Raw genomic sequence first — 17220 nt, forward strand, 5'->3', positions numbered from 1 at the left:
TGTTTTAATGTTAATAACTGAAAAGTTGAGCTTACATGAATAATAAGGAAACCCAAGGTTATAGATGTTTCCAAAAATACTGCTAAAAAGACACATTTAGACTTAAACATTTTAATATTCAAGCTGAATAACTAATATTCATGTAATTTCTCTTTCTTTTCTTAAAAAAGGAAAAGAGGCTTTTATTGGCGTAATTGTTCAAGAGTGATCGTCTTAAAAAATATTAACACCTGATTCTCACCTCCATACTTTTAAAACTTAATTGGCATGGTGTGACCTGGACATTGGGAAATTTAAAATAATCCTCAGATGATCCTAATGTGCAGCAAAGTTTCGAAGCCAGTGTGGTAATAGATATGAAGTAAATGTTTCACACTTAATAAAAGTAAAAAGTTATACATTTTTTTTTTAAAGGTTCTGGGCAGCTTGGCCATTTTATATTTTCTTGATATGACAGGAATAGAAATGCCAAATCTGAAATAAAAAAAAAAAGTTAAAAATTAAAAGTAAACAAATGGTGTTTGAAAAATAATAGGCCGGGTGCGGTGCCTCATGCCTGTAATCCTAGCACTTTGGGAGGCTGAGGCAGGCGGATCACCTGAGGTCAGGAGTTCAAGACCAGCCTACTAAAATACAAAAATTAGCCAGGCATGATGGCGAGTACCTGTCCCAGCTACTCAGGAGGCTGAGACAGGAAAATTGCTTGAACCCCGGAGACGGTGGTTGCAGTGAGCCGAGATCGTGCCACTGCACTCCAGCCTGGGTGGCTGAGTGAGACTCCGACTCAAGAAAAAACAAAATGAGAATATGATAGGAGCTGTGAAACTAATAATTTAGTATGGACATTTCAGATGACAGTGTTAGCGAATAGCTAGTGAGGAACCCTATGTTGTAATTTGTTTCTCTTGGAATAGGCAGAATTGAAGACCTGAGTAGAGGGTCTCTATGGCATGGGTCCGGCAGGAACCTTTGGAAGAGAACCCCTTTTCATGCATTCTGGGCTTGTTAGATGACATTGGCGTGGAGATCTGGGATGTGTTCCCCATCACTGACATAGACCTTGCCCATTTAGTTGCTTGAGGGACTAGAGTCTTTTAATTCATACACTGCTAGCCTCATTTCCCTTCTCCTCCTCCTCTCTTTTCTCTTTGCTTTCTTCCGTCTCTTCTCTCCCATCTTGTCTCTGAGCTCCCCCTTCCCTTCTCTCCTTTTCCTTCCTATTGCTTTTCTTTTTCCTTTCTATTTTTGTGTCTTTCCTTGTCTGGTTGGTCTGTTGTAATCCGGTGCTTTTAACAAGTTTCTTTGTCATCTGATCCCAGGCTTTTTATTCATCTGAAGATTAATGAAGAGTAACCCTAAAGAAAAGTTTGTAGAGGAAAGTTGAACAATTACTTTATCTGATCTTTTTGCAACTATCTATGAGTCTATAATTATTTGAGAATAAAAGGTTTATAAAAATGTTGGTAAAACTGGGGTCCCATCCTTTTGTTTACAACAGTATTACATTACATGAGGTTTTAAACTGTGAGGGAATAATGGCTTTAACAAGCCATTATTGTCCTGGTAAATGACATGATCTCCTCATTTATTGGAAAGTTTTGACTATTGCAGTCTAATTCTTGGTTATTTGGAATATTTGTTTTGGCTGTCAGACATAAAGGTAAATCTGTCTGACCTTTATTTTAATTAACTACAAATTAAATTGATGAGTATGAACTTGAAGGCAAACCATGTTGATTTAAAAAATTTAGGGGGTAAATTAAGTAATTTCTTTTATGGGTAGTTGTTCTAATTTTATTGAAGGTGCTCTTCTGTGGAAAAATAACATTTCTATAGTCATGATAAATTTATGTTTAGCCAGTAAATATCTAGAAAGAGAACTATCAGTTAAAAGTTTGGAATTTTATAGGTTACTATTCTATAGAAAATATTAAGACTTTAATAAATATTGAGAATTCTGTTTATATAAAGTTTTAATACAGGTTTAATTTCTTTTATTAACAACTCTAGTCAGACTAAATTAACGTATCATAACATTTACCCATTTAAAATGTGCGATTCAGGTCAGGTGCGGTGGCTCATGCCTGTAATCCCAGCACTTTGGGAGCCCAAGGTGGGCAGATCATGAGGTCAGGAGATTGAGACCATCCTGGCTAACATAGTGAAACCCTGTCTCTACTAAAAATACAGAAAAATTAGCCGCGTGTGGTGGCAGGCGTCTGTAGTCCCACCTACTCGGGAGGCTGAGGCAGGAGAATGGTGTGAACCTGGGAGGTGGAGTTTGCAGTAAGCTGAGATCGCACCACTGCACTCTAGCCTAGGCAACAGAGCGAGACTGTCTGTCTCAAAAAAAAACCAAAAAACAAAAAGTGTGATTCAGTTTTTTTGGTATATTAACAGATTTGTGGAATCTTTACCATAATCAATTTTAGAAGATTTTCATTACCACACCGAAACAAAGTCCTCATCCCTTAGCTATAACTACACAATCCTTTATTCTCTGTAGCCTGAGACAACTATTGATCTACTTTCCGTCTTTATAGAGTTGCATATTCCAGACATTTAATGTAAATGTAATCATGCATTATGCGGGTCTTTGTGATTGGCTTCTTGTATTTATTAATAGCAAAATATTTTAGAGGTTCATTCATGTTGGAGTACTGCATTTTAAAAAATTGCCACATAATCTTCTGTCATATGGGTGTAACACATTTTATCAGCTGTCAGTTGACAGACATTCAGGTTGTTTCTGCTCTTCGGCTGTTATGAAAAATGTTGCTGTGAACATTTGTAGAGCTGATTTCTTTTTAAACTGCTGCTTATTTGCCATATTTAGTGTTGAGTGAATACAGCCAGGGAGGAGGAGAGCTTAGAGCAATATTTTCCTTCCACAATTATGGAAGTCACGGGTATAATATAGTTTCTTTTTAATTTTTAACTTTTGTGGGACATAGTAGGTGATGATTCAATTTAAAAAAATTTTTGCCAATATATATGTAGCTGATTATATTTGCTTTTAAGAAACTAATTGACTTAGTTGTAATTATATTTTCTGTTACAGTTAGTAGTAGTGTTAATTATTTGATATCCTATAAACAGTAAAATAAATTTCTTGGTGTAGTTCTCAGAGCCTAATTTTTAAGAAGTGAAAGTTTATTTTAGCATCATTCAAATTTATTTCTTTCTCATTTTCTGATATGCTCAGGTTAAATTTCCATGCTCTTAATTGGGAATAGAAAATGGAAAGAATTGTTCTACATTCTTATTTTTTCTATTCAAATATTTTGTTGAAGGTTTTTACTCCTTAATAAAGGTTTCTCATTGTTTTTAAGCCTAATGTGTGAAATAGGTAGCAGGTAACAGGCTTCAGAGTAGAAGGTACCATTTTCTAGAGTTCTAACTTAGGCCAAACAAATGAACAAAAAAAGGTAACATAGATTCTGTTTTCTGCATATTGCAGATTATGCTCTTCTATATTCTTTAAAATTATCAAAAAACATTGTAGCAATATCTAAAAATACTTGTTTCTCTATGTCTTTCTGAATTTTCCACAAATAAAGTATATTTTCGAGGTGTCTGGCTATCAATTTTCCCATAAAACTATTTGTACCCATTTTATTCCATTTTAATAAATTGCATTACTAAAATGTGCTAAACTAGATGATATTAGCAAATCATCAATTAAAAATACAACTTTTTTATTGGTGAATAAAATAGGAACCAATTATTTGCTCTTAAATTGGAGAAAATGAGATAGCAAAATAAAAACATTCTTCATTGTTCTTTTACTACAAAGTATATTTATGACAGAGTCTTTTTTTAAAGGAGAATAAGGAGAATTGTTACTTTTTTTGTTAGTCTGATCCTAATAATGATAATTTATGATTATGATAGAATTAAGCAGACTTCCCCCGTTTGATATTATATAGTAAGAAAATGATAAACTTTGAACCTGGAATAACTTTATTCTCATTATTATTATAATTCTCATTATTATTATCAGAATATTATTATCAGGGGCTGCGTGTGGTGGCTCACGCCTATAATCTCAGCACTTTGGGAGTCTGAGGTGGGCAAATCATGAGGTCAGGGGATCGAGACCATCCTGGCTAATGCGGTGAAACCCCGTCTCTACTAAAAATACCAAAAAAAAAAAAAAAATTAGCTGTGCGTGGTCGTGGGCACCTGTAGTCCCAGCTACTCAGGAGGCAGGAGAATGGCATGAACCCGGGTGGCGGAGCTTGCAGTGAGCCGAGATCGCGCTACTGCACTCTAGCCTGGGTGACAGAGCAAAACTCTGTCTCAAAAACAAACAAGCAGAATAAATATATATATATATAGCTGCAAGCAACATAATCGCTCTAGGTGTTTTAAGCAGAAAATGGTATTACAGAATTAAATACGCTATGAAACAAATTAAACAGATTTCATCATAACCTATATCAATCAATTACTTTACAAATTTTGTACCTACCTTACAAGATTTCTAGTGGGCCCAGGGAGTCATGTGAGTAGTACATAGCTAGAAGTAATACAGAAGAAATGCTGTACCATATCACAGCAATGCTGTGATGGAAAGGCCACTCCCAACTCTCTGCTGTGGTTAGCACTTGTGACACCAGGGACAGACAGCCTTCTGCCACAGTTGCCCCAGGAGAACCAAACCCTTCATCACAGAGTCCAGTATTCATGTGTGTGGTTGTCCCTCATGTTGGCCAGTTTTTCCTTAGTAGAAAAGGACTGGGAAAATATTGGTTAACCAATCTCTAGTTTCTGCTACCCTTTAATTTTCTGTTATTTTTATTTCTATCCTCTTTTTCTTTTCCTTTCTGTGTCTTCTGTCTTGTTATCAAGAGTATTTTCTAGATTTCAAAGAGTTTGTTGAAATCTTGCTGTTGGTCATAGGACTGATTGAATTGTGATATATTTTTTGAAGGGATTCAAAATATGGGAATCCTAGAGCTTTTGGGGTGGATATTTGGTTCTTCAGTGTATATGTCCTCAAGCCTACAGTGATAGAATGCTGTAACTTCCTTTTCCTGTGGTTTCTCCCTGATCCAGTACCCATGGAGTTGCAGATGGCAGGGTCAGGAACATGAAGGGTCTTAGAGGATCTGCCACTTATAAACTGACATGTTAGTCTGCCACAGTGCTATTGGTGCTGTCAAAAGACCTGAACTCCTAGGTTAAAAACAAAGGATTTTATTGCTCACAGCAATAGCAGTAGGCTGACTATTGGCTTTGTGTCAGTTCCAAAGCCCATATTATGACACTCGTAGTGTAATGTGAATACGGCCAGTTGCAGTGGGTTGTATTTTAGGAAAGAAACCTTGAGCATAGGGAATATTACTTCTATATTATGGGCAGCAATGACTATGATTGATCTGAGTGATACAGGCTATGATGAAATCTGTTCAATTTGTTTCATAGCATACTTAATTAAGGATGCTGGTCAGTAGGACTGTGGGTAGCAGAAAGAGGCCTGTCTGGAGTATTGGCCTCAGTCCTGCCTTCCAGGTCCCAGATCTAGTCAGCTGAACAAATCCCATAATCTAATAAATCATCAGAGTCTACTTAGAACATCAGGTGGCTGTTTTTGTTTGTTTGTTTGTTTGTTTTACATTTTGTTTATTGTACTTTATATATCTTTCAATCAATACATACAGATCTATCTCCCTTTTTATTTTTATTATTTTTTTATTATATTTTAAGTTCTAGGGTACATGTGCACAATGTGCAGGTTTGTTACATACGTATACATGTGCCATTTGGGTTTGCTGCACCCATTAACCCATCATTTACATCAGGTATATCTCCTAATGCTGTCCCTCCCCCCTGCCCCCACTCCATGACAGGCCCTGGTGTGTGATGTTCCTCACCCTGTGTCCAAGTGTTCTCATTGTTCAATTCCCACCTATGAGTGAGAACACGCGGTGTTTGGTTTTCTGTCCTCGCGATAGTTTGCTCAGAATGATGGTTTCTAGCTTCATCCATGTCCCTATAAAGGACATGAACTTTCTTTTTAAATTTTTTGATTCATCTTTCCACTTGGCCTGAGGTATTAATTCAGATACAGTATGACATGTTAGTGATTATGCAAACTTCCCCAGCAAAGAAGTCTAGTACAATTCTTTCATTCATAACAATCCTGGTCATTGAGTTGAAGCTGACCTGATTGTCTCCCAGGGCTGATGTGGTGTTACTGATCACTTTAGCTAAAATCAGGCACAGATTTTTTACCACTTCCCACTGTAGGGATAACGGCCTGCAGAGTGCACATAGTAAGTCGGTTTTTTTCTCCAGGAAGCTCCCCAGAGTAACTAAGGATAGCTTCAGTTTGGAGAGATCTCCATAGTTGCCTAAGGGTTGCATGGTATAATGGTGACATTTCTTTAAACACTTGAACATTTCTTATGATCATACCTGTACGGTTCAAGTCATGGTGTTTTTGAAGAGAGAGGCAAGTTAATGCCTGTCTTTCACACAAGAAAAGTAGTCTCGAAAGGTGTACATGGTGCTCCTGGAAGGAAAGTGTTGTTTATAGTTGTTGGGTGACCAAAATAGGACTTTTATTGGTTGAGGGACTACAGGGTGGCAGAGGTTTCAACTTGGCTTCCAGCTGGCTGATAAATATTACAGTTCTTGGTTCAGGAAATAATTAAGTCTAAACATTTTTGGAGGGACTGTCCGAAGACAGTCAGTCCAACTTATCCTTTTTGTCAGTGCCATTCACCCACCCCACAGAATTACTGAGCTACAGTTATGGGACTTGGAATGGGGTAGACATCCAGAGAGAAGGGAAGATGTTTTGCATGGGAGATGCAGGAGCTTGATCTATTCTGATTGACCTCTTAGTAAAGTGTAGGTAATGGTAATCAAATCATGGTCAGAACTTTCTGGTGGTGGATGAGAGGATGTGCTGTAGGAGAGGAACTTTGAACCGGCCTGCACTTTGCTGTAAAAGGAGACATTATCTTTATTATACTAGACATGAAGTGAGCCTGCTCTTTGCTCTGGAAAGAGATGCTATTTTCCAAGATTGCTTGATATACACACATCCTTGAAGAGCATCTAGATAAAAGACCATCAATGTCTTTACTTGCAATACAAGTGGAAATGAAATATGAGAGACCCAGGGAGAATTGTCTTGAAACAGACAGAAGACCACAAACCTCCTAGTGTCACCTTGGCTACTTTTCCTTAAGCCCAGTGCTTCCAATGTTGTTCATATACATTTGTTATATCTTGGATGTAGATTAAATGGAATGAAACCCTCATTAATTTTGATTCTAGGGATACTTAAAGAATATTTTCCCTACATTAGTTACTGAATAAAGGGAAAACATGATTTCCACAGTTTCTGAGTCCAGAGAGGAGAAATAATTATGTCAGAGAGCAAATAAAGGAAAAGATGGGAAGCTTGTTTCAGGGAGAAAAAATTGTTTGGTTGTCTTTGATGGTTTGATGTGAATCTGTAGCATCTTTAGTTCTGAGCTTGCTCACTTAAAATATATACTTATATCTTTTTACTTAATTTCATTCAGGTTTCTAAATATATGATTTTAGTATACTCTTTAGATATAATACCAGTAGCTGGGTTTACGTTGTCCTTCTGTGGATCTCTACTTTTTATGATTATCTAGTAAAGATAACCCAGATCTTGTCATTTCTTTACCCACCGTTGAAATACATAGCCATTATTCACTTTAGGATTTTTTTTTCCTATTGTAGTAAGATATATAACATAACATTTACCATTTTAACCATCTTTGAGAGTATAGTTAGTTCAGTGACATTAAACACATTCACATTGTTGTGCAACCCTCATATTTTCAGGCTTCTTAAGTTATAGCGATAGCATTGATGCAGTACTGGACAGGGGTGGCTGGTGGTTGGTATGTCTTTCTAGGATTCCTGTGGTAGATATTTCTTTACCCTAGGATATATTTTTCAAGGAAGCAAAAGCAAGGAATATAATCCAGGCTATTGGTGTCTCTGGAAATATTACTAGAGAAAAACTGTGTTCCAAATGTATTTCAGTGTCTGGCATGCACATTGCACATGGTCTTAACACATATCTCATGATAACATATGAAAATACAGAAGGTGGTCATATATAAAGAAAAATAAGAAAAAGTAAAAGTGTTCTGTTAAATACCTAAAAAATAAGAAATTTGATTAAGCTTCAGGTATAATACTTATGAATCTAACAATTTGAAAATGACAACCCTTTTTGAAACTTGCTTTGTGAAATGAGGCTATTAGTCTTGGTTCTCTGAGAAGCAAGAGGTTTGATGTTTAAGGGACTAGAGGAAATGCCTGAGAGGGATGCTGGAGGAGGAGCTGGGGGAGGCTGGGAGAGCTGTCAAACTCAATGCAGACCTGACCCTAGGTGAAGGAGAAAGGGAAGGAGTGGAGATTGGGTGGAAGTGTCTCAGGCTGCCCTGCAGTTCTAGGAGAGCTTGGCAAGCCTGTTGGGGAATCCTTGAGCCAAAGTCCCATGTGTCCCAGGAACAGGTCTATTTTAGTATACTTGCTACGCTCAAACCTTGGCTGGGAGCAGGGAACTGTGACTTCAACTCAAATACTGTGATAGGTTTCAGAAGGTAGCAGCTGGGGCTGTAGGCCATTTATGTTTCCTGCAGTCAAAGATTGAGAGTTGCCTTGTTATGGCTGCTGCAAAGATAGTTAAATTTTTCCTTAACTTAAAAAAAAAAAAATCTCTTCAATCTGTGGATTTCATTAAGTTTAATTAGAAGATAGATCTTTGAAAGTTTGATGGGATCTCATTTTTCCATGTCTGAAAAAGTAGAAAAAGCAATATTTTTATAAATGAAAAAAGGATAACTTTTTGTCATTATATAAATAGTTTCATTAAAGTTTTAAAAATAATACCCCAAACCTTTCTTAATTGAGTGATAATCACTATATTTTGAAACTTGTCATTGGACAATAATCAGACATGACATTGAATACTCACATTAAAACAAATCAGAGGTTAAATGCCTTTCTGGATTTAGCCAAGTATATTTTCTTTGGTTGATTTTGTTCCCCCTACCTCAAAGTTTACCCAGGTTTTATTATGCCCAAGGCCAAGTAAAGGTCTTCTTATAATGAATAGTTATATCTTGATTTACTATTTTTTGTTTTAAGTATCTCTTCTGTCCCATCAAATCACTTTTAGTTAATTTTCTATTTTAAATAATTTTTCTCACATTTAATGAAGGACTAAATGAAGAATACAGACTATTAGTAAAAGGCTAATTTTTAGGATCATTGTTGAGCTATCCCAGAAGGATGCAAAAGTTAATTTAATTCCTTTCTCTTCTGACTACTACTTTTATTGGGGTTTGCATGAATAGGATTGATATTTAAGTACCAGTCAATTAAAACATCAACTATATTAAAATGAGTCAGTAAATACTAAGCCATTATGTTAGTAGACATTAAAGAGACAGATAATATTCTTATGTGAACTCATATTGTCATATGGAGCATATCCACGTGTAAACTAATGGTTACCATTATCTTGAGTTTACTGGCAGTTTTCTGAATCTACATTATAAGTCTATATAATGCATTTCTTCGTTTATTCTACACTGAACAACTAGAAAGATAATGTCTTGAAGGTAACTAAAACGTTTCATATTTAACTGATCAATTACTTATTCAGTGACTGCTATGTACTGGGCTATACTAGGTATTGGAACTACAAAGTTGGAAGAAATACACCTCTGCCCTTAAGAAGCTTATACTCAAGAATTTAAAGCCATCTAACATTTCATATGAAAACTGCAATAAATGCAGTTTTAGAAAAAGGCATGGGAGTACATAGAAGAAATTAATGATGTCTTGGGGGAGTTTCTGAATAAATATTTTAAGAATTCAAGTTTGTTCTTTTGTATTCCTGGTATAAATTATAGCTTCTTGAGTCCTGCAGTTTATTTCTCTGAGTCTATATGGGGTACATGCAGTTACTTCAATGCATGTGTGTAAAATTTTAAAATCTTTGGAATTTCTCTGTTTACACTGGAGGCAAAATATTTCTCCATAAGCATCATTTACTCATTTTAACTTGATAAATGTGAAATTTAATTGTGCAAAGAGAGAAATAATTTCTGCTATGGGGTGCGAAAGATGAATGGCAGTCTAAACTGTATCTTCCAGGCCCAGATAATAAGTTTTTGCAGACTCTGATGGAATTTTTATTTAAGTATTTTACTGGTTCTTGTTTTCAATCTGGATTTAGCTCCTGAAGCTGATATGTTGTTGCAGTGTAGAGCCATCATTTAATTGTAAAAACATCTACTTATATCCAGGATGAACATGTTGACTCCAGTAAACTTTCTAAGAACTACTTCCTTTTGCTGTTAGACAACTTTCTAAATCTTGTCAGCACAATCAGATTGAAAGCATCTGCTCTGACGGCCTTTGGAAAAACTGGATGGTCCTCGTGGATGGGGCTCAGGGATAGTGCCTCTTAGTGAACCTTGAATTTTGTGCTTAAGTGTGTTGTCCAAAAAGGGTCAGGGAACCAAAGGTTAGAAAAAACAATCTCATTACTGAGTATCCACCCAAAAGAAAAGAAATAAATATTTCAAGGAGATGCTAGTACTCGCATGTTTATTACAGCACTATTCACAATAGCAAAGATATGGAATAAACCTAAGTGTTTATCAGTGGATGAATGGATAAAGAAAATGTGGTACATATACACTGTGGAATACTATTCAGCCATAAAAAGGAATGAAGTCCTGTCATTTGCAGCGAAATAGATGGAACTGGAGGCTATTATCTTAAGTGAAATCAACCAAGCACAGACAGACAAATATCACATGTTCTCACTTATATGTGGGAGCTAAAAATTGTGATCACATGGATGTAGAAAGTGGAAAGATAGATAACAGGCTGGGAAGAGTAAAGTGGGGGCAGAGAAGGAAGGATGAAGAGAAGTGTATAAAGGGTGCAAACATATGGTAGAAGAGGTAAGTTTAATGTTTGATAGCAGAAATAGAGTGACTGTATCTGACCAAATAAATGTATTGTACTCAGAGAATAGACACCGTAAATATCTTGACTTGATCACTGGACCTTATATGCGTGTAACAAGATTTCTCATGTACAATAAATTTGTATAAACAAACACATTTGTCTTTTCTCATATTTGTGTTGAACATAGTAATTGCAGTAAATTATATACCAAAGGAAATTTAGGTACTATGTATTCACATATGAAGAAAACTTCTCACTTTATTTTCAAGGGCAGAAAGCCACTTTGCTGATTCAGTGATGTAGATAGCGGCATGTTCCTCTATTTTGTTGTTAACCTCTTTCGACTTCTAATGATTTTCCTTTGATCATTTGCCCTGTTCTTAAGATTGCCTTTGACTGGCTCTGTCCTACATATTGAATATCTTTGAGATTTCTGTTTACAGTTTATCTACTTTATTGGCCCCTGTTATGTCTTTACCTTCCTAGTTTATATTGCTACTTTTGTCCCACTCTTTGTCATTACCTTTTTGGCCACTCACTTTCCTGTCTTAGGCTATCTGGAGTTTGCTGGTGTCAGTCCTTGTACTATACTTTTAGTTTACTGCTTCCCTAAGGACATACTCAACTATCCTGAATCGTAGATGGACACACACCCCTCCAGCTAGAAGTTACATTTAAAATAACTTTTCTCACATAAGATCCTTTTTGATAATTGACACAAGAGTAATAAAGTGAACTTACAGTATTGACTTTCCAAACCATTAGAATTGAATTTGTAATCCATAAAACCTAGAGATGAGTGTCTTTAAACAGACTTTTTAAAAACAAAGATAAAGGAGCAGTTACTTCTAACATATAAAGATGCATTTAGGGCAAAGAGGATAATATTTTAGAGCCAATTGCTTTGTTTACTGGCTGCATATGGCATCTTTGGGGAGGCAAGTGGTTTCCACTTGGAACAGTAACTTTATCCCTTTGTAGAAGCTATTCTTGTCAAGTCACCAGTGTTTTCATTTTGCCAGATGCGGTGGTATTTGGTTAGTCCTTGTTTTATTTGACCACATTTGACACAGTTGATCACTCTCTCACTGTTGAGACCACTTTCCATACTTCCAGGACACCACAATCTCCTTGTTTTCCTTCTACCTCACTTATGGTTTTTAACTTTTTTTTTTCTTTAACTTATTTCTCTAATCTCCATGTTGAACCTTACAGTTGAAAAATGCCCTAAACAGTTCTTACTCCTCCTTTTTCCTCTGTACTGTCCCCTGGGTGATTCCATCTGAGATCTTGGTTTTTACATATTATTGCTATGGTAATTGCTTTATTTTGAACTAGAGTCTTCTGTCTTCAATTTCCTTGTCAGCTTTTAAAATTTAGATCACTAACAGACATTTCCAACTTATCATCTCCAAAACTGAATCCTTCTCTCTTCCCAAGCCTGTTTCTTCCGTGGTCATTTCTGTTTCAATAAATTACAATTTCATCCTTTAAGTTGCTCAGGCCCAAAACCTTGGAGTCAGTCTTGATTCCTCTTTCTCTCAAAGAAATTTCCATCTTTTTTCACACCTGTATATCTAGTACCACGAACAGTGCCTGGTGTATAGTAGGCATTAATAAATAGGCTTTGAAGGAATGAAGTATGTGAGCCAATATCAGGGTAAACTGCTTCTGATGCCCAAAGATGGAAACTTTAGTTAACTAGGTGCTCTCAGGAAGATAGAAGCTCCTTATTTTCTTACCCTTATTAGCTCAGAGGGAGGTTGGTTTTGTAATGTATCACAATGATTTCTATAACATGCAAATTAAGAGAGATCATATGCTACATTTTTGGAACATCAAGTAGAGCACAGAGATTACTTCCTTATGACAAATATCTCACTTTTGTTTCTCATTTTTTGAGTATTAATATCTCCAGTTGACAGAAGTTGTAGGTACTCAGTAATTATTTTTTTAGTGAATGAATGGTTCTAATATACATCTCAATCAGAATTTTGGAAGTAAGATTTATCCTATTCTCTAAAACCTGTTGCTCTTCTTACATTTTATATGTCTGCTAATGGTACCACTTTCTATCTAGTTAAACAACAAAAGTGGGAAGCCTCTTGTAAATGCTTTTCTTGTACCTCATTCTATCGGTTTATATTTCAAATGTTGTTCAAACCTTCCCCCTTGCTCAAAAATTTACTTCTACAGTAGCTTCTGAACTTGAATCTATTGCCTCTGTTATTGTCCCCCCTTTGCATAAAATTCCTTACGATTTTCACTATTTCTGGTTGAATCTGAATTTTGTGACTTGACACACAAGGCTATGCCTTATCTGTCTCCTGTCTCCTTGTTCAGCCTAATTTCTTGACTTCTTCCCGTTACTCCCCTTTCTACCTTGACAAACTAGTCACAAAATTTGAATTACTTGTAATTTAAAGGTCCCATGTATTTGAACATGTTAATACCTGTGCTTTGAACTTCCTTCTTCACTTCTGCATCAGGTCATTTTATTAATCCTTGAGTCAGTGTTTTATTCAGCTGTCCTAGTTCTCATTTAGCATCTCCATATTCCCATTATTTACCAAACATATTTCTTATAGTATATAGTATATTTTAATCATTTTACTGATATATCTTCATTGGACAGGCAAAATGTCCTGTTAGCCTTTGTAGTTTTTTTAACCTTTCTCGGTGTTTCTAGGAGTTGATTGATATGGCATAAATGCTGATTGACACTCCCTTCTGCTGGTATGCTAAATTATTGTGAAATTATGTGATACCACAAGTATGTATCTCATTATGTATAAAACCTGGAAGGAACTCCTTGGTCTTTACCTTGATTATAGAATTATTTATCCATAAAGAACAATACATTTTAGTGCATACCTATATATATTCACAGACATGTTTGCATAATTTAAATTAAATAGATTTTAAGCCATGCTAACGGAAAATTATGATTAGAATTGGGAAGCAATTTTATAAATTTAACTTGAATTCATTATTTCAATTTAATTTCCTATTTCTTCTTCTATGGAGAATTACCTTTTTGAATATTTCCTGGAAATACTTTGGGTTATCCTTTCCCTTATTTCTCAATTTCATGCTACTGTTGTCTACATATATTTATTTTCCATTTAGGTGATATTTGCTGCTAGTTTTTGTGTTCCTTATTTTTGCTACTTTCTTTGAGTTGTCTGTAATTTGTGTTTTTCTAGAAGCCAGGTGACTGAGTTTGATTTAGTTTCTCTGAATGTAGAGAAACATTATTTATTTGCTCTTTGAGATCTTTGAAAATTATATGGCATTGCTGAAAAAAACATTTGTGGGTCCTGGGTAATGACTGGCAAGGGGGTGGAAGGAAAAAATTTTAAACTTGACTTTTTGACATAAACTGGTTACAGCTGAATGAACATGTACTGGAAGGGTAGATTCTGTTAAGTTTTTTTTTTTTTTTTTAAAGTATGTTTTTCTTCTTCCTCTCTCTTCTGACATATTTCCCATTCTCACTTTAAACAACCTTAAGTTTCGACAGTAGAGGCATGCTGGTCAGATTTTAATGCTTAGATATCAAATATAACAATTACTATATATTTCAAACAGCGGGAATTGAGACTCCTGTTGGTGTCTTACTCCAAAACAGCATTTTAAATTCATATCAACCTTGCCTTAAGGGATGGAGAAAAGACAATTTAGGGAACAGCATGAGGTTAAACATATTGATCAGTAGTCCAGTAGTTCTTGCTAGACTTGGTTAGAATGTAGACTTTAGAAGAATAGTATTATCAACAACAACAAAGAATGCTTCTCTAGAGAGACTGTCTTTTGTTTGCATTTTATGGATTTTGGAGGATGAAAGATATATTTTAGCCAGCGATAAAAAAAAAGTGGAGAAGTTGAAAGTTGAAGTGTTAAACATGGGCTGAAAAATTTTGTGATTTAAAAATTTTTATCGTTTAAGTTCTATATTAAAGGATTTACTGAGCTCTGTTATTTATTTCTGGTTAAAACATAGGGTAATTTTGAATTTTTGCCCAAGTATGAGAACCATTGCCTGATAAATTAACTTCTGGAAATTAATTATACAGTGTTTATCTATAACCGTGTTAACCAGAGTTAAGACCCTTGTTGACCTTGAAGTCTTTGGGACTTTGAATCTCTCTTGATGAATGGAAAATTATTTTATTATTCTATTTTAGGTAAGTGTTATCTATCCAATAGGTGTTTATCATTTTCAACTAGGATATGTTAAATTTCGGTTGTATGTGTGTAGAGTAATATTATTGGACAGGAACTTAGCTTTTGGTTACAAGTGTTTTTTGTTTGTTTGTTTGTTTTTTTATGGAGCAATAGTAATGGCTAATGTTTTTCCATCTTCTTTTCGCCTCAGTAACCCTCAAATAAATAAGAAATAAATAACTCCACTGAAACTTTATTTCTTCTGTAGTTTATAACTGACTAAAATATTTTGCTTACAAATTGTTTTAATAGGAAATATATTTAATAATGCTGGAACAAAACATTGAAGTTTAGTTTTGTTACTCTTTCTTTAATGTTGGAAACCCAGTCTGTCTCACTGTTTGATCTCTTGTAGGTAGCTTGTATGCAGCTCATCAATGCCCTGGTTACATCTCCTGATGATTTGGACTTTAGGCTTCACATCAGAAATGAATTTATGCGTTGTGGATTGAAGGAGATATTGCCAGTAAGTGCCCTGCAGTCTCCTTATTAATATTTAAATTAAAAGAGTACTTGAGTAGGGGGAAATTTAGATAAATTACCTTGAAGAATAATTTGTCTGTGGGAAAAGGCTTGAGTTTAAAAATCCATTTTTGAAATATAGATGATAAGATTTCAGTGTTATTTAACACTTTAAATGTTTGAATGCTATAAATCAAGTTGAATGGTTGGTTTATTGTTTATATGTTTTTTATTATTTTGCATAATTAAAAACAATCATTCATCATAATTTCTATCTCTAGAATTTAAAATGCATTAAGAATGATGGCCTGGATATCCAACTTAAAGTCTTTGATGAGCATAAAGAGGAAGATTTGATTGAGTTATCCCATCGCCTCGAAGATATTAGAGCTGAACTTGAATATCCTTTTGTTCTAAAGTCTAGTCAAATCATATATAAAATTATTGCTAAATCCAAAATACGCAACCACAAATATTTGGCTCATTTCTATGTAAATAACATGAAATCAAACCTTCATGCATCAGAAGAATGTTATTATTTTATTAGTTTGTATGTTTTTATGAATACACATATATGTAAGTGTATGCTGCAACTAACAAATGGATGCTGTAGATTGACTTATATGTATGTGTGCAATCTATTCTGTTTTCTTTTTATATTTGACACTTCTCCTTCTACTCCGGGCTTTTCAGCGTTAGGAAAAGGGCAGCCTTAGTCACTGGCTGCTCTTTCCCTGCACCTTGGGTGCATTCTCTTGGGTCGCATGTTAATCTATGGGTCTGCAGATATCTGTGCTCCTCATGAGACCCACCAGGTTCCTATCTTCACCTGGGGTTTCTTCATGATAGATTATGCCTGACCACCAGCTCTGTTGGTCAGGCAACCTTTAGAATTCAACACAGTATTCATAGCTAGCTTCCCTACTATCTTTGTTCTCAACCGCCTCTGTGCTTAGGCGAGACAGATAGTTTGAGCTGATTGCAGAAGGGAAGTCAGGAAGTGTCAGGTTAAGTCACCATTTCCAGAGTTTTTCCACTACCCTCAATCCTAAATGTCTGTATTTTATGTTGATTATATAAGATGCCTGTATTAGAGTTTCAAAACCTTACAGAACAAATTCTGTCATATTATTGTAGTTGTTTGATGTAGAGTATAAATAAATCCATATATTCCTTAATCAACTCACTGAAGCATATGATGTTTACAACATGGTGTGGAGCACAGTTAAAGAAACTAGAGCAGAGGGATATTTTATTTCTATTCTTCAGCATCTTTTGCTGATTCGAAATGATTATTTTATAAGGTAAGAGAAAGTTATATTCTAATGTTTTCTTTCACTAATAAAAATCTATTAATTGTGAAATTCACATCATATTTGCCTTTGACAAGCAAATGATTTTTTTTTTTTTTTTTTTTTTTGGTCATAACACTGATTCCTAGAATGTGTTGTTTCCTCTGGGCATATATTTAGGTAGATGATGGTAAAATGATATTACTATTACTTTTTAAGCTCCTGTGGATTCCTGGTTACAACCTTT

General features: G+C 35.1%; 1 protein-coding gene across 2 annotated transcripts in view; it reads left to right on the forward strand.

Annotated features, from left to right (window-relative positions):
• The window catches only part of DIAPH3 (diaphanous related formin 3), a 522768-nt gene that overhangs the window by 172414 nt on the left and 333134 nt on the right, over positions 1-17220 (forward strand). For both annotated transcript variants that reach the window (XM_023196219.3, XM_023196220.3), the window contains 3 exons: positions 15575-15685; positions 15963-16081; positions 16869-16985. In XM_023196219.3, the coding sequence (XP_023051987.2) occupies positions 15575-15685; positions 15963-16081; positions 16869-16985 (347 nt within the window). The remainder of the gene's footprint in view (positions 1-15574; positions 15686-15962; positions 16082-16868; positions 16986-17220) is intronic.

This window comes from Piliocolobus tephrosceles, chromosome X, assembly GCF_002776525.5.
Source record: "Piliocolobus tephrosceles isolate RC106 chromosome X, ASM277652v3, whole genome shotgun sequence".
NCBI lineage: Eukaryota > Metazoa > Chordata > Mammalia > Primates > Cercopithecidae > Piliocolobus > Piliocolobus tephrosceles.